This window comes from Cherax quadricarinatus, chromosome 21 (genome assembly GCF_038502225.1).
Source record: "Cherax quadricarinatus isolate ZL_2023a chromosome 21, ASM3850222v1, whole genome shotgun sequence".
In the NCBI taxonomy this organism is placed as follows: domain Eukaryota; kingdom Metazoa; phylum Arthropoda; class Malacostraca; order Decapoda; family Parastacidae; genus Cherax; species Cherax quadricarinatus.
The window spans coordinates 24,850,439-24,878,132 of NC_091312.1; the positions used below are offsets into that span (position 1 = coordinate 24,850,439).

At 44.7% G+C, this 27,694-nt stretch overlaps 1 protein-coding gene across 4 annotated transcripts in view; it reads right to left on the reverse strand.

Annotated features, from left to right (window-relative positions):
- Positions 1-27,694, reverse strand: part of LOC128689103 (uncharacterized) — an 85,669-nt gene that overhangs the window by 50,720 nt on the left and 7,255 nt on the right. For 2 of the 4 annotated variants that reach the window (XM_053777220.2, XM_053777219.2), the window contains exon 2: positions 18,186-18,234. Coding sequence is in view for 2 of the 4 variants with exons in the window: in XM_053777219.2 (XP_053633194.1) it covers positions 18,186-18,234 (49 nt within the window). In the remaining 2 variants the exon portion in view is untranslated. Of the gene's footprint in view, positions 1-11,963; positions 11,985-18,185; positions 18,235-27,694 lie in introns of those variants that run through there. The other 2 variants (XM_053777218.2, XM_053777221.2) reach the window with 2 other exon arrangements.

A 27,694-nucleotide genomic window follows, 5' to 3' on the forward strand; every position in this document is an offset into this window, starting at 1 on the left:
GTTAGTTTATTCTACTCTACCAACAACTTTTTTAAAAACTATTCAGAGATCAAGTTCCACACCCCCAATATTTGGTTTCCACACCCCTCATCATTCGGTTCCCATACCCCCATTATTTGTTTCCCATACCCCCTATGGGGTATGGATCTCCCCTGTTAAAAAACCCTGCAGTCTAGCAGGTTGACCTGAATTGCCCAACTGCTGTGGTAACAATATTGCTAGTCTCTTTGAACGGGTGCTGGATATCTTCTTTCTGGCAATACTAAATGTAGTACCTTGATGGAAGTCTGTAAGTCATTTAACCTGTGCCAGCGTTCCACGAGGAAGCGTTCCTTAATAATGGTTATAGAGTACCTGCGCTAAAGATCTCCAGTACTTCACTTTGTCCCTGAAGCCGATGGCGATGCAGGTGAGTGCATCGCCAAGGGAAAAAAAGACATCCCTTCCCCCCGCAAACAATTGTAGATTACATTTGTAATTGAGAAAAATATTAATGAAGATAATCACCGGAAAGAATGACATTATTACTGGAGCCTGAGCGAGATTAATGGGAATAAAATAAGTCTTCAGGGACGTTGTTGATACACTGAGGTTGAAATTTGGCTCCACAATGTCTGCGAAGCCATTGGTGAAACTTGCAGACATATATAGCCAAGAAATTTAGTGCTAAGACACGTCTCGCACGTGTTTGGCAGCAGTGATAGCAAAACTTTACACGAAGAACAAGTTTCCTCCCAACTTGAGTATGAATCACAATCTTGGATGGTCTGCTCCACATACCATCTCTAGAAGACCGTGGAAGACGACTCATCTCAAGCCCTGACCCAGCTCGAAGGGGCCTGTCATTTCAAGAGTCTTTAATTATAGATATATGTTTTTCTTGTCCATACTGTGGTGCAGAAGGTCAACAGTTTCAATGTAACCAATCTGGCCTACATAATTCATCAAGAAAAAGCAGTAAGTGTATTTTAACGAACGAGGAGAGACCTAGCTGTTACTCTACACATAGCCTGGATATCATAATTCCACCAGCAATCATTCATCTTTCGACTGACTAGCATGAGCAACTTCCTCTCACAACAAATCATTGAGTAAACATGTAAGCAAATAAAAGCTAGGTCTTCCAACTGGCTCTACCCCATACTGTATGTTGTTTAATGTTGATTACACTATACAACTATAAATGAACACTGCTTAAAAAACACTGCTAAGTGTAGAGTTTAAGTGAGCTGGCGTAGGATGACAGCATTCAGCAGCAGCAGCAGCAGCACCAGTAGAGGCACCAGCAACAGCAGCAGCAGCAGCACTAGCAGAAGCACCACCAGCACAGCCTTTACCCCACCACCATAACAGCCAGCACCACCACCACTATCACCACCAAGAGAAGCACCACCACCACTATCACCACCAAGAGAAGCACCACCACCACTACACGCAGGGCAAGTAATACTCAACTAAGTTTTCTAATTATTCCTCGACTTTATATTTCTTAGTCAGTTCCTTGGAAATGTCTTACTGATGTACTATCATCCTCACACTGCTAGTGATGTACCATCCTCACACTGCTAGTGATGTACCATCCTCACACTGCTAGTGATGTACCATCCTCACACTGCTAGTGATGTACCATCCTCACACTGCTAGTGATGTACCATCCTCACACTGTTAGTGATGTACCATCCTCACACTGCTAGTGATGTACCATCCTCACACTGCTAGTGATGTACAATGCTCATACTGCTAGTGATGTACCATCCTCACACTAGTGATGTACCATCCTCACACTGCTAGTGATGTACCATCCTCACACTGCTAGTGATGTACCATCCTCACACTAGTGATGTACCATCCTAACACTGCTAGTGATGTACCATCTTCACACTGCTAGTGATATACCATCCTCACACTGCTAGTGATGTACCATGCTCACACTGCTAGTGATGTACCATCCTCACACTAGTGATGTACCAACCTCACACTGCTAGAGGTGTACCATCCTCACACTGCTACTGATGTACCATCCTCACACTAGTGATGTACCATTCTCACACTGAAAGTGATGTACCATCCTCACACTGCTAGTGATGTACCATCCTTCCACTGCTAGTGATGTACCATCCTCACAATGCTAGCGATGTACCATCCTCACACTAGTGATGTACTAATCTCACACTGCTAGTGATGTACCATCCTCACACTGCTAGTGATGTACCATCCTCACACTAGTGATGTACCATCCTCACACTAGTGATGCACCATCCTCACACTGCTAGTGGTGTACCATCCTCACACTGCTAGTGATGTATCATCCTCACACTGCTAGTGATGTACCATCCTCTCACTAGTGATGTACCATCCTCACACTGCTAGTGATGTACCATCCTCACACTGCTAGTGATGTACCATCCTCACACTGCTAGTGATGTACCATCCTCACACTGCTAGTGATGTATCATCCTCACACTGCTAGTGATGTACCATCCTTACACTGCTAGTGATGTACCATCCTCACGCTGCTAGTGATGTACCATCCTCACACTAGTGATGTACCATCCTCACACTAGTGATGTACCATCCTCACACTGCTAGTAATGTACCATCCTCACATTGCTAGTGATGTACCATCCTCACACTAGTGATGTACCATCCTCACACTGCTAGTGATGTACTATCCTCACACTGCTAGTGATGTACCATCCTCACACTGCTAGTGATGTACCATCCTCACACTAGTGATGTACCAGCCTCAGACTAGTGATGTACCATCCTCACACTGCTAGTGATGTACCATCCTCACACTAGTGATTTACTATCCTCACACTGCTAGTGATGTACCATCCTCTGCTAGTGATGTACCATCCTCACACTAGTGATGTACCATCCTCACACTATTGATGCACCATCCTCACACTGCTAGTGATGTACCATATTCACACTGCTAGTGATGTACCATCCTCACACTGCTAGTGATGTACCATAATCTCAATAGTGATGTACCATCCTCACACTGCTAGTGATGTACCATCCTCACACTGCTAGTGATGTACCATCCTCACACTAGTGATGTACCATCCTCACACTAGTGATGCACCATCCTCACACTGCTAGTGATGTACGATCCTCACACTGCTAGTGATGTACGATCCTCACACTGCTAGTGATGTACCATCCTCACACTGCTAGTGATGTACCATCCTCTCACTAGTGATGCACCATCCTCACACTGCTAGTGATGTACCATCCTCACACTGCTAGTGATGTACCATCCTCACACTGCTAGTGATGTACCATCCTCACACTGCTAGTGATGTACCATCCTCACACTGCTAGTGATGTACCATCCTCACACTGCTAGTGATGTACCATCCTCACACTAGTGATGTACCATCCTCACACTATTGATGCACCATCCCCACACTGCTAGTGATGTACCATCCTCACACTGCTAGTGATGTACCATCCTCACACTGCTAGTGATGTACCATCCTCTCACTAGTGATGTACCATCCTCACACTGCTAGTGATGTACCATCCTCACACTAGTGATGTACCATCCTCACACTGCTAGTGATGTACCACCCTCACACTGCTAGTGATGTACCATCCTCACACTAGTGATGCACCATCCTCACATTGCTAGTGATGTACCATCCTCACACCGCTAGTGATGTACCATCCACACACTGCAACTGATGTACCATCCTCACACTAGTGATGTATCATCCTCACATCAGTGATGTACCATCCTCACACCACTAGTGATATACCATACTCACACTAGTGATGTACCATCATCACACTAGTGATGTACCATCCTCACACTAGTGATGTACCATCCTCACACAAGTGATGTACCATCCTCACACTGCTAGTGATGTACCATCCTCACACTAGTGATGTACCATCCTCACACTTAGTGATGTACCATCTTCACACCGCTAGTGATGTACCATCCTCACACTAGTGATGTACCATCCTCACACTGCTAGTGATGTACCATCCTCACACTAGTGATGTACCATCCTCACATTGCTAGTGATGTACCATCCTCACACTGCTAGTGATGTACCATCCTCACACAGCTAGTGATGTACCATCCTCACACTAGTGATGTACCATCCTCACACTAGTGATGCAGCATCCTCACACTAGTGATGTACCATCCTCACACTGCTAGCGATGTACCATCCTCACACTAGTGATGTACCATCCTCACACTGCTAGTGATGTACCATCCTCACACTAGTGATGTACCATCCTCACACTGCTAGTGATGTACCATCCTCACACTGCTAGTGATGTAGCATCCTCACACTAGTGATGCACCATCCTCACATTGCTAGTGATGTACCATCTTCACACTAGTGATGTACCATCCTCACACTGCTAGTGATGTACCAACCTCACACTAGTGATGTACCATCCTCACACTGCTAGTGATGTACCATCCTCACACTGCTAGTGATGTAGCATCCTCACACTAGTGATGCACCATCCTCACATTGCTAGTGATGTACCATCCTCACACCGCTAGTGATGTACCATACACACACTGCAACTGATGTACCATCCTCACACTAGTGATGTATCATCCTCACACCAGTGATGTACCATCCTCACACCACTAGTGATATATCATCCTCACACTAGTGATGTACCATCCTCACACTGCTAGTGATGTACCATCCTCACACTGCTATTGATGTACCATCCTCACACTAGCGATGTACCATCCTCACACCAGTGATGTACCATCCTCACACCACTAGTGATATACCATCCTCACACTAGTGATGCATCATCCTCACACTAGTGATGTACCATCCTCACACTAGTGATGCACCATCCTCAAACTAGTGATGTACCATCCTCGCACCACTAGTGATGTACCATCCTCACACTAGTGATGTACCATCCTCACACTAGTGATGTACCATCCTCACACTAGTGATGTACCATCCTCACACTGCTAGTGATGTACCATCCTCACACTAGTGATGTACCATCTTCCCACTGCTAGTGATGTACCATCATCACACTAATGATGTACCATCCTCACACTAGTGATGTACCATCTTCACAATGCTAGTGATGTACCATCACACTGCTAGTGATGTACCATCCTCACACTAGTGATGTACCATCTTCACACTGCTAGTGATGTACCATCATCACACTAGTGATGTTCCATCATCACACTAGTGATGTACCATCCTCACACTAGTGATGTACCATCCTCACACTAGTGATATATCATCCTCACACTGCTAGTGATGTACCATGCTCACACTAGTGATGTACCATCCTCACACTAGTGATGTACCATCCTCAAAAAGCTAGTGATGTACCATCTTCACACTAGTGATGTACCATCCTCATACTAGTGATGTACCATCCTCACACTAGTGATGTACCATCCTCACACTAGTGATGTACCATCCTCACACCACTAGTGATGTACCATCCTCACACTAGTGATGTACCATCCTCACACTAGTGATGTACCATCCTCACAGTAGTGATGTACCATCCTCACACTAGTGATGTATCATCCTCACACTGCTAGTTATGTACTATCATCCTCACTTTGCTAGTGATGTACCATCATCACATCGCTAGTGATGTACCATGCTCACACTAGTGATGTACCATCCTCACACTAGTGATGTACCATCCTCAAACCGCTAGTGATGTACCATCCTCACACTAGTGATGTACCATTCTCACACTAGTGATGTACCATCCTCACACTAGTGATGTACCATCCTCACAATAGTGATGTACCATCCTCACACTAGTGATGTACCATCCTCATACTAGTGATGTACCATCCTCACACTAGTGATATACCATCCTCACACTGCTAGTGATGTACTATCATCCTCACACTGCTAGTGATGTACCATCATCACATCACTAGTGATGTACCATGCTCACACTAGTGATGTACCATCCTCACTCTAGTGATGTACCATCCTCACACCGCTAGTGATGTACCACCCTCACACTAGTGATGTACCATCCTCACACTAGTGATGCACCATCCTCACACTAGTGATGTAACATCCTCACATCACTAGTGATGTACCATCCTGACACTAGTGATGTACCATCCTGACACTAGTGATGTACCATCCTCACAATAGTGATGTACCATCCTCACACTGGTGATGTACCATCCTCACACTAGTGATGTACCATCCTCACACTAGTGATGTACCATCTTCACACCACTAGTGATGTACCATCCTCACACTACTAGTGATGTACCATCCTCACACTAGTGATGCACCATCCTCAAACTAGTGATGTACCATCCTCGCACCACTAGTGATGTACCATCCTCACACTAGTGATGTACCATCCTCACACTAGTGATGTACCATCCTCACACTAGTGATGTACCATCCTCACACTGCTAGTGATGTACCATCCTCACACTAGTGATGTACCATCTTCCCACTGCTAGTGATGTACCATCATCACACTAATGATGTACCATCCTCACACTAGTGATGTACCATCTTCACAATGCTAGTGATGTACCATCACACTGCTAGTGATGTACCATCCTCACACTAGTGATGTACCATCTTCACACTGCTAGTGATGTACCATCATCACACTAGTGATGTTCCATCATCACACTAGTGATGTACCATCCTCACACTAGTGATGTACCATCCTCACACTAGTGATATATCATCCTCACACTGCTAGTGATGTACCATGCTCACACTAGTGATGTACCATCCTCACACTAGTGATGTACCATCCTCAAAAAGCTAGTGATGTACCATCTTCACACTAGTGATGTACCATCCTCATACTAGTGATGTACCATCCTCACACTAGTGATGTACCATCCTCACACTAGTGATGTACCATCCTCACACCACTAGTGATGTACCATCCTCACACTAGTGATGTACCATCCTCACACTAGTGATGTACCATCCTCACAGTAGTGATGTACCATCCTCACACTAGTGATGTATCATCCTCACACTGCTAGTTATGTACTATCATCCTCACTTTGCTAGTGATGTACCATCATCACATCGCTAGTGATGTACCATGCTCACACTAGTGATGTACCATCCTCACACTAGTGATGTACCATCCTCAAACCGCTAGTGATGTACCATCCTCACATTAGTGATGTACCATTCTCACACTAGTGATGTACCATCCTCACACTAGTGATGTACCATCCTCACAATAGTGATGTACCATCATCACACTAGTGATGTACCATCCTCATACTAGTGATGTACCATCCTCACACTAGTGATATACCATCCTCACACTGCTAGTGATGTACTATCATCCTCACACTGCTAGTGATGTACCATCATCACATCACTAGTGATGTACCATGCTCACACTAGTGATGTACCATCCTCACTCTAGTGATGTACCATCCTCACACCGCTAGTGATGTACCACCCTCACACTAGTGATGTACCATCCTCACACTAGTGATGCACCATCCTCACACTAGTGATGTAACATCCTCACATCACTAGTGATGTACCATCCTGACACTAGTGATGTACCATCCTGACACTAGTGATGTACCATCCTCACAATAGTGATGTACCATCCTCACACTGGTGATGTACCATCCTCACACTAGTGATGTACCATCCTCACACTAGTGATGTACCATCTTCACACCACTAGTGATGTACCATCCTCACACTACTAGTGATGTACCATCCTCACGCTTGTGATGTACCATCCTCACACCATTATTGATGTACCATCCTCACACTAGTGATGTACCATCCTCACACCGCTAGTGATGTACCATGATCACACTAGTGATGTACCATCCTCACACTAGTGATGTACCATACTCACACAGCTAGTGATGCACCATCCTCACACTAGTAATGCACTATCCTCAAACTAGTGATGTACCATCCTCACATTAGTGATGTACCATCCTCACACCACTAGTGATGTACCATCCTCACACCACAAGTGATGTACCATCCTCACACCGCTAGAGATGTACCATCCTTACACTAGTGATGTACCATCCTCACACCGCTAGATATCTACCATCCTTACACTAGTGATGTACCATCCTCACACTAGTGACGTACCAACCTCACAATAGTGATGTAACATCCTCACACTAGTGGTTTACCATCCTCACACTAGTGATGTACCATCCTCACAATATTGATGTACCATCTGCACAATAGTGATGTACCATCCTTTCACTAGTGATGTACCAACCTCACACCAGTGATATACCATTTTCAAACTAGTGATGTACTATCCTCACACTAGTGATGTACCCTCACACTAGTGAGGGTACATCACTAGTGTGAGGGTACATCACTAGTGTGAGGGTACATCACTAGTGTGAGGGTACATCACTAGTGTGAGGGTACATCACTAGTGTGAGGGTACATCACTAGTGTGAGGGTACATCACTAGTGTGAGGGTACATCACTAGTGTGAGGGTACATCACTAGTGTGAGGGTACATCACTAGTGTGAGGGTACATCACTAGTGTGAGGGTACATCACTAGTGTGAGGGTACATCACTAGTGTGAGGGTACATCACTAGTGTGAGGGTACATCACTAGTGTGAGGGTACATCACTAGTGAGGGTACATCACTAGTGTGAGGGTACATCACTAGTGTGAGGGTACATCACTAGTGTGAGGGTACATCACTAGTGTGAGGGTACATCACTAGTGTGAGGGTACATCACTAGTGTGAGGGTACATCACTAGTGTGAGGGTACATCACTAGTGTGAGGGTACATCACTAGTGTGAGGGTACATCACTAGTGTGAGAATACGTCACTAGTGTGAGGGTACATCACTAGTGTGAGGGTACATCACTAGTGTGAGGGTACATCACTAGTGTGAGGGTACATCACTAGTGAGGGTACATCACTAGTGTGAGGGTACATCACTAGTGAGGGTACATCACTAGTGTGAGGGTACATCACTAGTGTGAGGGTACATCACTAGTGTGAGGGTACATCACTAGTGTGAGGGTACATCACTAGTGTGAGGGTACATCACTAGTGTGAGGGTACATCACTAGTGTGAGGGTACATCACTAGTGTGAGGGTACATCACTAGTGTGAGGGTACATCACTAGTGTGAGGGTACATCACTAGTGTGAGGGTACATCACTAGTGTGAGGGTACATCACTAGTGTGAGGGTACATCACTAGTGTGAGGGTACATCACTAGTGTGAGGGTACATCACTAGTGTGAGGGGACGAACGCTGTGAAATGGGGTTACTCAGTGACCACTTAAACATTCCTTTTATGCGCGTAGTTAATCATCGTTTCGTTTACTGCAAAAACACGTCTTTTATTGACCGATTTTTCCCACTAACATTAAAAAAATGTGCAAGACAAATCGTGAAAGTTATTAACGTGAAAATAGACTTTCACGAATTGTTCAGGACATCGACCATTTTATTGTCCAAATTCTGATTGAAATTTAATGCCCCTGTGGCCCCGGCTGCCCGGCGGCTCACCTGGGTCCTACTGCCTATTTCACTCAACATTAAAAAAATCAACAAAAGGCGGACACAAAACGAATTTCTTCTTTCTTGGTCGTCTCTCAGTGCCGCTTTTATCCCAAGATGGCATAAAAACTCGCCCTAAAAACTAGAAGTGGAGTGCTTTTTTATATCTTTATATATATATATATATATATATATATATATATATATATATATATATATATATATATATATATATATATATATATATATATATATATATATATATATATATATATATCTGATTTTACGTTGAGTGAATTAGTGTAACGTAAGAAAGCTACGTCACAAGTATGGGTCTCTATGACGTACAATAGAGAAGAAACGACGAGTCGTAAGACAACCTTTTCATGGAACAAAGTTTCTGTGAATGCTATATAACCCCAGTAGTTTAGCGCTTAGTTTTGATTATAATAATAATTCTCGCTATCAAGTCAAGAATTGAAAAAAAATAATCCAAATTGGGCAAAACGTTGTCCTGGCACTGCTGCTCTGCAACAGTGCCAGGACAGTTAGAGGAACACGTAAATCAGAAGATCAAACAACTCTCGTGTTGCATTAATATGCTAATGAAAAACAATAAATACAGAGAACCCTACATCACAATGGTGAGGGGGAGAACTTTTCGATTATTTTGATTTAGCAAAACCAATAGGAAGTGATGAAGAAGGGAAGGACAGGAGACTCAACTCCCCCCTCCCCCTCACCCGCGGCCTTCAGACGGTCAGGACACAGTGCAGGTCGGGACAGTGTGCAGGTCGGGACACAGTAGAGGTCGGGACAGTGTGGAGGTCAGGACACAGTGGAGGTGGGGACAGTGTGCAGGTCGGGACACAGTAGAGGTCGAGACAGTGTGGAGGTCAGGACACAGTGGAGGGAGGGAGGGTGTGTAGGTCGGGCCACAGTAGAGGTCGGGACACAGTAGAGGTCGAGACAGTGTGGAGGTCAGGACACAGTGGAGGGAGGGAGGGAGGGAGGGTGTGTAGGTCGGGCCACAGTAGAGGTCGGGACACAGTAGAGGTCGGGACACAGTGGAGGTCGGGACACAGTAAAGGTCGGGACAGTGTGGAGGTCGGGACAGAGTGGAGGTCAGGACGCAGTAGAGGTCGGGACACAGTAGAGGTCGGGACAGTGGAGGTCGGGACAGTGTGGAGGTCGGGACACAGTGGAGTCAGGACACGGTAGAGGTCGGGACAGTGTGGAGGTCGGGACACAGTAGAGGTCGGGACACAGTAGAGGTCGGGACACGGTAGAGGTCGGGACACAGTAGAGGTCGGGACAGTGTGGAGGTCGGGACACAGTAGAGGTCGGGATAGAGTAGAGGTCGGGACAGTGTGGAGGTCGGGACAGTGTGGAGGTCGGGACACAGTAGAGGTCGGGACACAGTATAGTTCGGGACACAGTATAGGTCGGGACACAGTAGAGGTCGGGACACAGTAGAGGTCGGGGCACAGTGGAGGGAGGGACAGTGTGGAAGTCGGGACACAGTAGAGGTCGAGACAGTGTGGAGGTCAGGACACAGTGGAGGGAGGGAGGGAGGGAGGGAGGGAGGGAGGGTGTGTAGGTCGGGCCACAGTAGAGGTCGGGACACAGTAGAGGTCGGGACACAGTGGAGGTCGGGACACAGTAAAGGTCGGGACACAGTAGAGGTCGGGACAGTATGGAGGTCGGGATACAGTGGAGGTCAGGACACGGTAGAGGTCGGGACACAGTAGAGGTCGGGACACAGTAGATGTTGGGACAGTGTGGAGGTCGGGACAGAGTGGAGGTCAGGACACAGTAGAGGTCGGGACACAGTAGAGGTCGGGACACAGTAGAGGTCGGGACAGTGTGGAGGTTGGGACAGTGTGGAGGTCGGGACACAGTGGAGGTCAGGACACGGTAGAGGTCGGGACAGTGTGGAGGTCGGGACACAGTAGAGGTCGGGACACAGTAGAGGTCGCGACACGGTAAAGGTCGGGACGCAGTAGAGGTTGGGACAGTGTGGAGGTCGGGACACAGTAGATGTCGGGACACAGTAGAGGTCGGGACACAGTAGAGGTCGGGACACAGTAGAGGTCGGGACACAGTAGAGGTCGGGACACAGGAGGTGGAGTCAGGCAGCTCTGGCGACCTCTGCCTCGCTCTCCTCACAGATATGGTCTGGATAAAATCTATACTCCAGGGAAGGAAATGAGGCGGTGAGGAGAAAGATAAGAGACAGAGCAGGAGGAGAGGCAGTAAAGAACGTAAAGTAAAAAAAAAAACACGTATAAAAATATATTAGTACACGATGAACGAAGAAAAAATTAAGAAAAGGAAGAGAAGGAGAAAGACAGGGAAAAAAATCTATACGAAATATAGGGAGATATAAAAAAAAATGTCAGAATCATCTGGCATAACAAGTATGAGTAAATGTTAAAAGTACAGAACTTACCTCTTCGTCAATAAACTCAAGCTGCTTGCAAAGAAAAACATCAATGTGAACTTATTATAGCCAGCTTTAAAGATGACTTTATAGAAAATTAATAATAATAATAATAATAATAAAAATAATAATAATAATAACAATAATCCCAACTTTCATTGTGCTGTATGTATGTACTCACCTAATTGTGGTTGCAGGAGCCGAGACTCAGCTCCTGGCCCCGCCTCTTCACTGATCGCTATTAGGTCCTCTCCCTCTCTGCTTCCTGAGCTTTATCATACCTCTTCTTAAAAGTATGTATGGTTCCTGCCTCCACTACCTCACTTGCTAGGCTATTCCACTTCCTGACGACTATATGACTGAAGAAATACTTCCTAAGTCCCTGTGACTCGTCTGAGTCTTCAGCTTCCAGTTGTGACCCCTTGTTTCTGTGTCCCCTCTCTGGAACATCCTATCTCTGTCCACCTTGTCTATTCCCCGCAGTATCTTGTATGTCGTTATTATGTCTCCCCTGACCCTTCAGTCCTCCAGTGTCGTCAGTTCGATTTATGTCAACCTTTCCTCGTACGACATTCCCCTGAGCTTTGGGACTAGCCTTGTTGCAAACCTTTGTACTTTCTCTAACTTCTTGACGTGCTTGACCAGGTGTGGGTTCCAGACTGGTGCTGCATACTCCAGTATGGGCCTAACATACACAGTGTACAGTGTCTTGAACGATTCCTTATTAAGGTATCGGAACGCTATTCTCAGGTTTGCCAGGCGCCCGTATGCTGCAGCAGTTATTTGGTTGATGTGTGCCTCCGGTGAGGTCTTTCTCCCTGAGTGAGGTCTGTAGTCTTTGTCCACCTAGCCTATACTCTGCAGTCTTCTTTGCCCCTCCCCAATCTTCTTGACTTTGCATTTGGCAGGGTTGAATTCGAGAAGCCAGTTTCTAGACCACATGTCCAGCCTGTCCAGGTCTCTTTGCAGTCCTGCCTCATCCTCATCCGATTTAATCCTTCTCATCAGCTTCACATCATCTGCAAATAGGGACACTTCAGAGTCTATTCCTTCCATCATGTCGTTCGTAGATATAAAAAATAGCACTGGTCCTAGAACTGACCCCTGTGGGACCCCGCTCGTCACAGGCGCCCACTGTGATACCTCTTCACGTACCATGACTCGTTGTTGCCTCCCTGTCAGGTATTCCCTGATCCATTGCAGTGCCCTCCCTGTTATATGCGCCTGATCCTCCAGCTTCTGCACTAATCTCTTGTGGGGAACTGTGTCAAAGGCCTTCCTGCAGTCTAGGAAAATGCAATCAACCCACCCCTCTCTCTCGTGTCTTACTTCTGTTACCTTGTCATAAAACTCCAGAAGGTTTGTGACACAGGATCTGCCTTCCATGAACCCATGCTGGTTTTCATTTATAATCTTGTTCCGTTCCAGGTGTTCGACCACTCTCCTCCTGATAATCTTCTCCATGACTTTGCACACAATACATGTCAGAGACACAGGTCTGTAGTTTAGTGCCTCATTTCTGTTTCCTTTCTTAAATATGGGGACTACATTTGCTGTCTTCCATTTCTCAGGTAGTTGCCCAGTTTCAAGGGATGTGTTGAAGATTGTGGTTAAGGGCACGGACAGTATCTCTTAGCTTCCAGTCTATATTTTCTTGTCCCAGCGCAGAGCATTTGAAACAATTTGTTTCTGTCCATTCTATCGAAATCTCTGACTATCTTATTCCACTGGTTCTTCTCTCTTCTAAAGTTATCACTTTCAATGTTTTAATCCTTTCGTACCTCAGTTCTCTCAGTTCTGGAGCCAGTCTTGTTGCAAACACCTTTTCTTTCTTACGTTTTTGAAAGCGCTGTATATTAAAAAATAGGTATGACATACATCAGAAGCCTCAGTAAGGAATCCTTCACGAAATTTCTGAAGGTAATTCTAAGATATGTTAACCTTACATACGCTGTTGACAGTGAAGATTTAAATACACGTGTCTTAATCTTCAAATTGTCAGTATTTCATACCATTTTGAACAATACTGTCGGACACTACAATACAGCGGTAGACCTGGAGGGTGTTTAGGGGGTCAACGCCCCCGCGGCTCGGTCTATGACCAGGCCTCTTGGTACAGAGAACATCTTTCATTTTTCATATCGTATCTACTAGTTATGAGTAAGAAGGGTTGGATTCCAGATGAACCTGCCTTCTTACTTAAGAACATAAGAACACTGCAGAAGGCCTACTGGCCCATGCGAGTCAGGTCCAAGTCTCCTACCGGCTTAAGTCAATAACCCAAGTCAGGTTAGGTCACATCCCATCTCCTACAACGTCTTCGAGATCTTGCACCTCACCTTCGACAATATTTAAGAGTCTGTTCTCATGCTTTGGCTTCATATCGTTCCAGACCATGGAGCTGAGCTCTCCTCCAGGCTCAGGGACTGATCACCTCAAATACTTTTTCTCCAAGGTTGATGGACTGATTACAACGTCTTTATTTCATTACTACTGATCCCTCTGTATTTGACTAAAGAACCATACTATGTAAGCAGAACATTTCCTAAAGATGCCCAACTGTTGCACATGTGTCTTAATGTTCTCAGTCATCTCGTATCATGTCACCGTCATCAAGTCTTCTCAGTCTTCTCATTGGTTTCACTTCATCAGCAAACATAAACTTGGCAGATTATTTACACATTTTAATATATGGGTCGTTGGGGGACCCCGATGGTTATTCTCATTGACTCTGATGCTTCACACTCCAGTGTCTCTCTCTTTCTGTCTCTCTCTCTCTCTCTCTCTCTGTCTTCCTCGAGATATAAAACTGATCCAGTGGAAGGGTTTTCCTTGCAGCCTTGACTGCTCTCTCATTTTGTGAGTTAATCTCCGGTGTGTGTGTGTGTGTGTGTGTGTGTGTGTGTGTGTGTGTGTGTGTGTGTGTGTGTGTGTGTGTGTGTGTGTGTGTGTGTGTGTGTGTGTGGGTGTGTGTATGTGTGCGTGTGTGTGTGCGCGCGCGCACTATGATTGACCATGCAGGGGTAACCAACAAATATTCACTAACATAATAATCAGTGAATCGGCCAGTGTGATAATAAAAAAAAAATAATAATTTATTCATCACAAACTCGAAATGAATATTTAATATTGTATAATTTCATAGTGGTTAACAACAACAATATTATTATTATTATTATTGTTGTTATTATTATTATTATTATTATTATTATTATTATTATTATTATTAGTAGTAGTAGTAGTAATGTTGATAATAATAATAATGTGGTTGTTAAGTTTCCGTAATATCATATAGCTTATAGTACTATATTATCAACACCTGCACACGACCACTCAGCCTCACACTACTCAACACCTGCACACGACCACTCAGCCTCACACTACTCAACACCTGCACACGACCACTCAGCTTCACACTACTCAACACCTGCACACGACCACTCAGCCTCACACTACTCAACACCTGCACACGACCACTCAGCCTCACATTACTCAACACCTGCACACGACCACTCAGCCTCACACTACTCAACACCTGCACACGACCACTCAGCCTCACACTACTCAACACCTGCACACGACCACTCAGCTTCACACTACTCAACACCTGCACACGACCACTCAGCCTCACACTACTCAACACCTGCACACGACCACTCAGCCTCACACTACTCAACACCTGCACACGACCACTCAGCCTCACACTACTCAACACCTGCACACGACCACTCAGCCTCACACTGCTCAACACCTGCACACGACCACTCAGCCTCACACTACTCAACACCTGCACACGACCACTCAGCCTCACACTACTCAACACCTGCACACGACCACTCAGCCACACTACTCACACTGCACACGACCACTCAGCCTCACACTACTCAACACCTGCACACGACCACTCAGCCTCACACTACTCAACACCTGCACACGACCACTCAGCCTCACACTACTCAACACCTGCACACGACCACTCAGCTTCACACTACTCAACACCTGCACACGACCACTCAGCCTCACACTACTCAACACCTGCACACGACCACTCAGCCTCACACTACTCAACACCTGCACACGACCACTCAGCCTCACACTACTCAACACCTGCACACGACCACTCAGCCTCACACTACTCAACACCTGCACACGACCACTCAGCCTCACACTACTCAACACCTGCACACGACCACTCAGCCTCACACTACTCAACACCTGCACACGACCACTCAGCTTCACACTACTCAACACCTGCACACGACCACTCAGCCTCACACTACTCAACACCTGCACACGACCACTCAGCCTCACACTACTCAACACCTGCACACGACCACTCAGCCTCACACTACTCAACACCTGCACACGACCACTCAGCTTCACACTACTCAACACCTGCACACGACCACTCAGCCTCACACTACTCAACACCTGCACACGACCACTCAGCCTCACACTGCTCAACACCTGCACACGACCACTCAGCCTCACACTACTCAACACCTGCACACGACCACTCAGCTTCACACTACTCAACACCTGCACACGACCACTCAGCCTCACACTACTCAACACCTGCACACGACCACTCAGCCTCACACTACTCAACACCTGCACACGACCACTCAGCTTCACACTACTCAACACCTGCACACGACCACTCAGCCTCACACTACTCAACACCTGCACACGACCACTCAGCTTCACACTACTCAACACTTGCACACGACCACTCAGCTTCACACTACTCAACACCTGCACACGACCACTCAGCTTCACACTACTCAACACCTGCACACGACCACTCAGCCTCACACTACTCAACACCTGCACACGACCACTCAGCCTCACACTACTCAACACCTGCACACGACCACTCAGCCTCACACTACTCAACACCTGCACACGACCACTCAGCTTCACACTACTCAACACCTGCACACGACCACTCAGCCTCACACTACTCAACACCTGCACACGACCACTCAGCCTCACACTACTCAACACCTGCACACGACCACTCAGCCTCACACTACTCAACACCTGCACACGACCACTCAGCCTCACACTACTCAACACCTGCACACGACCACTCAGCCTCACACTACTCAACACCTGCACACGACCACTCAGCCTCACACTGCTCAACACCTGCACACGACCACTCAGCTTCACACTACTCAACACCTGCACACGACCACTCAGCCTCACACTACTCAACACCTGTACACGACCACTCAGCTTCACACTACTCAACACCTGCACACGACCACTCAGCCTCACACTACTCAGCACCTGCACACGACCACTCAGCTTCACACTACTCAACACCTGCACACGACCACTCAGCCTCACACTACTCAACACCTGCACACGACCACTCAGCCTCACACTACTCAACACCTGCACACGACCACTCAGCTTCACACTACTCAACACCTGCACACGACCACTCAGCCTCACACTACTCAACACCTGCACACGACCACTCAGCTTCACACTACTCAACACCTGCACACGACCACTCAGCCTCACACTACTCAACACCTGCACACGACCACTCAGCTTCACACTACTCAACACCTGCACACGACCACTCAGCCTCACACTACTCAACACCTGCACACGACCACTCAGCCTCACACTACTCAACACCTGCACACGACCACTCAGCCTCACACTACTCAACACCTGCACACGACCACTCAGCCTCACACTACTCAACACCTGCACACGACCACTCAGCCTCACATTACTCAACACCTGCACACGACCACTCAGCCTAACACTACTCATCTCAACACCTGCACACGACCACTCAGCCTCACATTACTTAACACCTGCACACGACCACTCAGCCTAACACTACTCATCTCAACACCTGCACACGACCACTCAGCCTCACATTACTCAACACCTGCACACGACCACTCAGCCTCACACTACTCATCTCAACACCTGCACACGACCACTCAGCCTCACATTACTCAACACCTGCACATGATCACTCAGCCTCACACTACTCATCTCAACACCTGCACACGACCACTCAGCCTCACACTACTCATGTCAACACCTGCACACAACCATCCAGCCTCACAGTACTCATCTCAACACCTGCACATGACCATCCAACCTCACCTCAACATTGTATCCCGACCATTCAACTTCACGTCTCTCACTTCAACACCTGTAGATGTACCCTAGACATGTGTGCCCTGATCAACTCACCTGTACAGTCTCGTCGTGTCTGAGGTAGCGGCTTCTCACAGGTTGGTATCTGAAATACAGCGTCAAGAAATCAGTGAACGACCCTTTGTGATACAACTGACTGAATTTAATGGACGAACCTGTGGTGATGGAAAAGTTACATAGGCATATAATGGGCCCAGGAGCTAGGTCTCAACGTGCAATTAAACTAAGTTATAATGGTGATGGAAAAGTTGCATAGGCATATAATGGGCCCAGGAGATAAGCCTCAACGTGCAATTAAACTAAGTTGTAATGGTGACGGAAAAGTTGCATAGGCATATAATGGGCCCAGGAGCTAGGCCTTAACGTGCAATTAAACTAAGTTATAATGGTGATGGAAAAGCTGGATAGGGATATAATGGGCCCAGGAGCTAGGCCTCAACGTACCTTTAATTAAGTTATAATGTCTGGTGCTTGGCTGGAATTGTGAGTAAATAATTCAGGCCAAACTACATAGATGAATTATTTAAATAAAATTATTCAAGGCAAAGCATGTGAGTATTTATTTACGTAAAATTATTTGCTGAAATTAAGTAAATTTAAATAAATCAGCTCAATAATCAAGGGGAATTATTTTTTTCAACATTTCAAGACAAGTTTGTGAAAGAATAATTTCTGAAGTCTAATAAATAATTCCCATGAAAATTAAATATATATATATATATATATATATATATATATATATATATATATATATATATATATATATATATATATATATATATATATATATATATATATATATATATATGTATATATAACTTTCGTGGGTATATACAGAGAAAGATTGCGGTCAGCAGGATTCTAAGCCACTGCAGGAAGACTGGCAGTAGTATTATGTAGCAAGAAGAACCATTAAAGAATGTTATGTAAGAATATGACGAACATGTATAATACATCACAAGAGAGCGAGAATGAATCAATTGATGTCGATCTCTCTGTCTCTGGTACACACGTGTTCCGTACAAGTGTTCCGTACAAGAGTTCCGTGCGAGTGTTTCGTACACGTGTTTCGTACAAGTGTTCTGTACAAGTGATCAAGAAAACACATACATCGTAGAGGCAACTTTTGTTAGAATCAAGTTTCGCTCTGAGTAGAACTTTATCAAAAAATGATAAATTTCTACAGAGAGCGAAACATTGTCCTAACAACAGCCGGCTCATCGACGTTTCTCTCTTCACGTTTGTCAGGAGTGCGCTATCTGGTTCCAGTCTGTTGGAGTTCTTGGCACAGTGTTGCTATCAGCCAGCACACAACAGACTTACGGTGAGGAATGCAGACAATATTGTGAAGAGAAAAAATACAAAGGCAAGCTTTTATTGTCGACATCGCCTTGCCCGGGACGAGCTTTTTCATGTTAAATGAGAGGAACACTAGAATGACAGCGTATACATCACGACATTGCCGTGAAGAGAAAGACAGTGGAACTGGATATGCTGGACGAGAGGTAACAGGGACTCTTATGTTGATGTTGCAGGATTGCAAAGCACTTTGTTTATTGAACACTTTCAACAGTTGATGTTATCAGCTTGCTTTCATTTCCATCTCGCTGCTACCATGGCTAATAACATGGCAAACGAAACAAGTGAAAAATGATTTTTCCCTCCCCGCGATTAGTTCCAGGTCATGGTTGTATTTTGCAATAAGTTTAGACCAAACGGGAAATATTTCCATCATTTATGACGAAAGAGATGCTGGGTTTTTAATTAGGAGAGAACTCCGTGAGAAGAATGGTGCACCTGGAGCAGAGAGACTCCAGCTTCCAGGAACACCAGCCTTACTGACTCGTTAAGGTAAACAGTGCCAGGAGGGCCACTCTGGAGGCTAAAGTGAGGAAAGAGGGCTTAGCCTTTTTTAGTATCATGGTGAATAGTGTGGCACATACCTTCGTGCACCTTTCAACCGACTCGACAAAGCCCGTTCCGGAAACGAGCAAATGATAACCCAATATTGCTGTATGCAGTTAATAAAAAAATAAAGATGTTGAAACTGGGTTGTTTGAATGTGTTTGGATGTAATATGAATGTTAAGAAAGAGCTAAGTGTTAGTATTACAAAGATATTAATAGAATCTTCCTAACATTTAGAGAAGCATAGTTAGAACAGGGCAAGAGGTGAAAGGAAGATTCTGAATATGAAGTAATACGGAATTGTATTAAGTGCAGCTGAGATAATAAGACCTAAAGAAATAGTGGTGATATAAACAGACACTTGTAGAAAGAAAGAAACGGGGTATAAATACGTATTTAAATTAAAGGAATGCTTAGTTTAGAATAAAAGTAAGACGTGAGAAGTGGGTTATGATAAGTGTGTATATGTATGGAAATGATAGGAGAGCAGAGACGACAGAGAAATTTCGAATAGGTGTTAAACGAATGTTCATGAAATATTGAAGCATATTAGAAAATTCGTTTTATATTCAAAGTACACCATACAAAACCACTTTCCCGCCCTAGGCACGGCTGGTCATTGCTTGCCAGGAGGTGAACCATCGTAGTACGAGTTAGTTAACTAGGTGCTGGAGCTGTCTGACACTGCAGAGTGAGGCTACCTCAAGCCTAGGAATAGCCAAACCATCAGACCCTCACCTACCTCGGGATGGCTCGCGCCATACCAGATCCGTCTTTCCGTATGGATGTGTTATAGTTATAGCAATGAATGTTTTCATATTCACTCTCCAAACTCTAATATCGTTTATTTGGCCTCTGAACATGTATATATTGTATATAATAGTATAAACGATCGGGTGGTGGGAATATATGTTAAACCAAAACTTATCTTCCTGTGTAAACTGCATTCCCCATCTTCGATTGCCATTTGACTGCGCTATAAGTTGGTACATAACACGACGCGGTGATGCAGACCCACTCATGATAGGAAGACCTTTGGTGGTGTATATATTTCAGAGACTGATGTATGTGGTAGCTAAAGTCAGAGTACGAGGGAGGTACAGTAAAGTACATGGAAAAATGGTGTCAGTGGATAAAAGAGAAGCACAGGTGAATGAATTAATGAAAAAAAAAACATGGTTAGTGAGAGATGTGAGCAACTGTTGCAAGAAAAGCTAAGCGGAGCGACAGAAATTAATGAGGGGAATAAAGAGGAATGGTATCGATTTAAAAATGCAGTGCTCGAGTATGCAGGGGAAGTTTGTGGTTACAGAAGAGCGGGTGCAGGAGGGAAGAGGAAGCATTGCTAGACTGATAATTTAAAAATAGAACTATAAAGAAAAAAGCTACCATATAAAAGTTTTATAATGTAAAAGGGATATATTAAAGGCAGAGTATATGGAGAAGCGAGGTCAAGGGAAGGGTGAAGTGCGAAAGTAAAACAAATGAAAGAATGCGTAAATCACCGTAAAAATTTTGTGGAGAATTAAGTTTTTGTAGAGAAATAAATTAGGGAAGGAAGTCTATGGATCATGTAATCCTGTCAATAGTGCAAAGTGGAAAGTACACGTATTAGAAACAGAGATAAAATTCTGAGGAATTTTTAAATGTAGACGATTAAGGGTAGTAGCAGATGTCATGCGTGCTAAGAGACAAAGGGGGAGGAACTGGGCGAGTCCTACACGCTGAAAGGAACTGAGAATATAACAATGACATGATATATTTTCCTGAATGTACCGATGAAGGTAGAGACGTCACCTCACAAGTGACGCAAAAAAAAAAAAATAGTTCATTCTTACAACGAAAAAAAAAGATAAGAAAATAAAAGTTATATGAAAATAACTCTGTAGGATGTCTATCATCGGACTAATGGATAAGAGGACAAAATTGTAGAGGAGGAAGAAAAGTGAGGGAGAGGATGCGTGGATCAAAAGTGCCCCTTAAAACATATAAATTAGGCCTAACAGAAAAGACGGGGGAGCGCCCGGTTTCAATTACGTGTTGAAAACTGTCTTACGAGAGGGATCAGTGTGGCTGGTGTGTCAGGTGCATGAGATAAGTTATGCGTTTTTATTAGCTGTATAAATTTTTTCAGTCTATTATTATTATTGTAGTGTTGATATTTTTTGTTAAGTTTCATCACGTAATTCATAGAGAGAGAGAGAGAGAGAGAGAGAGAGAGAGAGAGAGAGAGAGAGAGAGAGAGAGAGAGAGAGAGAGAGAGAGAGAGAGAGAGAGAGAGAGAGAGAGAGAGGGCGTTTATACCACAGTACTACCTGCCACCATCATAGTGAAGGAAGTAAAGTTTTGTATGCATACCGGCACTGCTCCATGAATACCTGCTTCCTTTACCACTCTAAATAAACACGAGAGAACGCCAGAAGACGCATAACAACACACTTTTACACGTCAGAACGAGTCACAAAATGACATTTGTTTTCCGTGTTCCCATAAGACGATTACGTACGTCTAAACATGTCCACACAACACGTCCATGAACATCCTGGCTACCTATAACACGTACAAACACAAGACAACACATCAAGACACGTGACAACACATACAGACACATGACAACATATACAGACACATGGCAACATATACAGACACATGACAACATATACAGACACATGACAACACATACAGACACATGACAACACATACAGACAAGACAACACATCCAGACACATGACAATACATCCAGACACATGACAACACATACAGACACATGACAATGCAGACACATGACAACACATACAGACACATGACAACACATACAGACAAGACAACACATCCAGACACATGACAATACATCCAGACACATGACAATACATCCAGACACATGACAACACATACAGACACATGACAACACATCAAGACACGTGACAACACATACAGACACATGACAACACATAGAGACACATGGCAATACATCCAGACACATGACAACACATACAGACACATGACAATACATCCAGACACATGACAACACATACAGACACAAGACAACACATCAAGACACGTGACAACACATATAGACACATGACAACATATACAGACACATGACAACACATACAGACAAGACAACACATACAGACACATGACAACACATATAGGCACATGACAATATATACAGACACATGACAACACATAGAGACATATGACAACACATACAGACAAGACAACACATCCAAACACATGGCAATACATCCAGACACATGACAACACATACAGACACATGACAATACATCCAGACACATGACAACACATACAGACACATGACAACACATACAGACACATGACAACACATACAGACACATGACAACACATACAGACATAAAACAATATATCCATACAAAAGAATACGTTCTTACAAGAAACAATACGTTCAGATAAAAATACGTCCAGACAAGAAATACGTCTAGAAAAGAAACAATATATCCAGACACAGACACGAAACAGTATGTCCAGACAATTAACAATACGTCCAGACACGAAATAATACGTCCAGACAATTAACAATGCATCCAGACACGTAACAATTCGTCCAGATATGAATCAATACGTCCAGAAATGAAATACATATAGACACGAAACAATATGGTCATATACGAAACAATACATCTAAACACAAAACGATACGTTCAGACATTAATTAAGCAACAAGTTCAGATATGAAATACGTCCAGACACAATACAACACATCCAGGCACAAAAAACACGTACAGCACAGGACAAAGCAGATCCAAACACAAGAACACGGTCAAACACCAACTAAACCACAACACACTGTCAAACAAACTCCCTTCAAAGATATACTGAAAATATGGGTTTCACTTGTTTACAAACAAACCTCAATAATGAAGAACTGAGCCAGAATCCACGCAAGCAAACCTTATCCTTGCATGAGAGAGAGAGAGAGAGAGAGAGAGAGAGAGAGAGAGAGAGAGAGAGAGAGAGAGAGAGAGAGAGATAGATAGAGAGAGAGAGAGAGAGAGAGAGAGAGAGAGAGAGAGAGAGAGAGAGAGAGAGAGACAGACAGACAGACAGACAGACAGAGATGGTGGGGGGGGGGGGAGGATGGAAGGAAGTTTAAAGGGAAAACTGTAACTCCAGCTCACAAAAGGAAGAGTCGAGTCATGACCAAGAATTCTCTCACTGAGTGACATGAGTGAAACTGGTCGTCAGCTGTTGTTGTTGTTGGCTCAGTAATATCACAACAATAACAGGCTGCTCCTGCTATCTCTCGTATTATTTTTATTGTCAGTATTGTTCCAGAAAAAGGGTGAATGTGCAAGCTGACCTGCTGAACCTTGCCACAACTTACCTTCAGTTACTGACTTCTAAGGTGAGTACAAATAGGAAGCGCGCCTATCTCGCGCTCAGAGGACGGAGGATCGAGCCTCCACCATGTCTTGTGGTGAATGACCCACATGGGTTTAGTGCTTAACATGAATTATTTGCTTTAATTTGAGCTTTAGTCACTGCATGAATCCAAAATTATTTGTATAATTACAATGATCATTGCGAGTGGCACTTTATCGAATGTGGCACTATGCTCTTTTGGCATGATTCTCAGCAGCGGGAATCTCTGGCTACTTTACCTGACGTCTTTGGGTTATCCTGGGTAATTTACACGTATGTTACTATGTGTGATAATTGTACCTATGTGTACCTGTGCTTAATTAAAGGAACACTCTTAGCTGAGCTGGTAATAGTACGGAATACACACTGGACGTCACTCAGGTGGCGGAACACCACAAGGAAATGAGCTTCCAGGTGAGTGTTATTTCAGCTGCATTCTTCATTTCATTACTCAGTCACATATATATGTTGACATTTGTACTCTTACACAACAAATATGGCACGGTAAACCTGCAACACAACGACGTGGGCAGCAACACCAAGCCTGCAACACAGCCCTATGAGCAACAACACCAAGCCTGCAATACAGCACTATGAGCAACAACACCAAGCCTGCAATACAGCAATCTGAGAATCAATACGAAACCTGCAACACAACAACATGATCAGCAACATAGCAGCCAGAGGAGCAACATCAAGCTTGCAACACAGCACCATGAGCAGCAACACCAAGCCTGCAACACAGCAACCTGAGCAGCAACACTAAGCCTGCAACACGGCAACCTGAGCAGCAACACGAAGCTTGCAACATAACAACATGAGGAGCAACACCAAACCTGAAACACAACAAACTTAGCTGCAACACCAAGCCTGTAACACAGCAATGTGAGCAGCAACACCGCTATGACCAGCAAAACCAAGCCTGGATCACAATAAAAAAGCAGTAACATTAAGTTTGTAACACTCGGCAACACCAAGTCTACAACACAGCAACATCAAGCCTGCAACACACAGCAAAACCAAGCCTGTAACACACAGCAACACCAACCCCCAAACACACAGCAATACAAAGCCTGAAACGCAGTAACACTAAGCCCGCACCACAACAGTATCAAGCCTGCAACAAAGCAATACGAAGTCTGCAACACAGCAATACCAAGCCTGCAACACAGCAACACCAAGCCTGCAATGCAAGGCTGCTGTTTACAAAAATCATTCATTTACATTCACCACATCTACTGCGAAAAGAGGCTCCTCGCAGCACACACACAACCCTCTAGTTTCTAACAACCTAGACAATATAATGCACTTAAACAAGTTGCCCCAGAGAGAGAGAGAGAGAGAGAGAGAGAGAGAGAGAGAGAGAGAGAGAGAGAGAGAGAGAGAGAGAGAGAGAGAGAGAGAGAGAGAGAGAGAGAGAGAGAGCACATAACTGGAAATAATTTAGTGAAACAAGACTGTATACTGTAATGTTGTTCCCAGTGGACTGCCGGTGTGCTGGCCTGGACCTCGGGGGAGAGCAGATTGTGCTTTAAAACTGTTATCACCTGCACCTCGGCTCTACCAAGCCTTCAGTTAAAGCACGCGTGAACACACATCACAGCTAGTATAGAGCCCGGGAAGCACGTCAACCCTGTGACGTCGTCAGCCTGTGCCAGGAGGGCGAGTCTCAGAATGTCCTTCAGGAAAATGGATAAAGAATCCATTAGGATTCTGCACATATGTCAGGTCCGTTACAGAATACTCAGCTTCCACCTGATGCAATACTTTCAGAAGCATGAATAAGTGCAAAAGTTTACAACGAGGTTGGATTTAGGGTGTAAACTTTAAGGAGGATAATGGAACTGGACCTGATGAACCTGGAATTGAGAAGAATTGGGCAAGAGATGACTACTACGTACATGAAACTCAGAGGAATTAAAAGGACAGACAGAAACAACGCATTTGAAGTGCAAGACCAAAAATAAGTAATAATAATAATAATAATAATAATAATAATAATAATATCTTTATTTACTACAGGTACATGTACAAAGTATACAGACCATAGCTGACATCAATGACATATTACTATATAGAAAGCCACTTGTTATGCAGAGCATTTCGGGCATATTAGGTCAGTTTTGTCCCAGGATGCGACCCACACCAGTCGACTAACACCCAGGTACCCATTATACTGATGGTGAACATGGACAACCGGTGTAAGGAAACACGTCCTATGTTTCCACCCCTTCGCTGGGAATCGAACCCAGACCCTCACCATGTCAAGCGAGAGCTTTTGCCACCAGGCCACGCGTCACCGTGGAGATGGAGGGTAAACATACAGTGAATCACAGGGATGTTAGGAAGTACATTTTCACTCTCAATATTGTGGAGAAGTAGATTTAAGTGGATGTGCAAGTAGCTGAGGCACATTCCTTACATGGTTTTAGGAATAGGTATGATAAGACTAAAGAAACCAGAAGCTTAAAAAATTGAAGACAAAACCAAAACTGGACCTCACCTCCTCAAGGGAGGTTCCCGAATGCCACTGAGGGGCTCTTGATGCAAGGAGCTGAATCTGTCCTCCCCTTCCTTGGATCAAACCTTCCAGCATACAGTAATAACTGAGCTTCAGCACACACACACACACACACACATGTGTACCCCTATGTATGTGTACCCCTAACAACAATATTCAATACATCTATCGAAACAGGGAGATTGCCTGAGGCATGGAAGACAGCAAATGCAGTCCCAATCTTTAAAAAAGGAGACAGACATGAAGCACTAAACTACAGACCAGTGTCACTGACATGTACAGTATGCAAAATCATGGAGAAGATTATCAGGAGAAGAGTGGTGGAACACCTAGAAAGGAATGATCTCATCAGCAGCAGCCAACATGGTTTCAGGGACAGGAAATCCTGTGTCACAAACCTACTGGAGTTGTATGACATGGTGACAGCAGTAAGACAAGAGAGAGAGGGGTGGGTGGATTGCATATTCTTGGACTACAAGAAGGCGTTTGGCACAGTTCAACACAAGAGATTAGTGCAAAAACTGGAGGACCAAGCAGGGATAACAGGGAAGGCACTACAATGGATCAGGGAATATTTGTCAGGAAGACAGCAGCGAGTCATGGTACGTGGCGAGGTGTCAGAGTGGGCACCTGTGACCAGCGGGGTCCCACAGGGGTCAGTCCTAGGACCAGTGCTGTTTCTGGTATTTGTGAACGACATGACGGAAGGAATA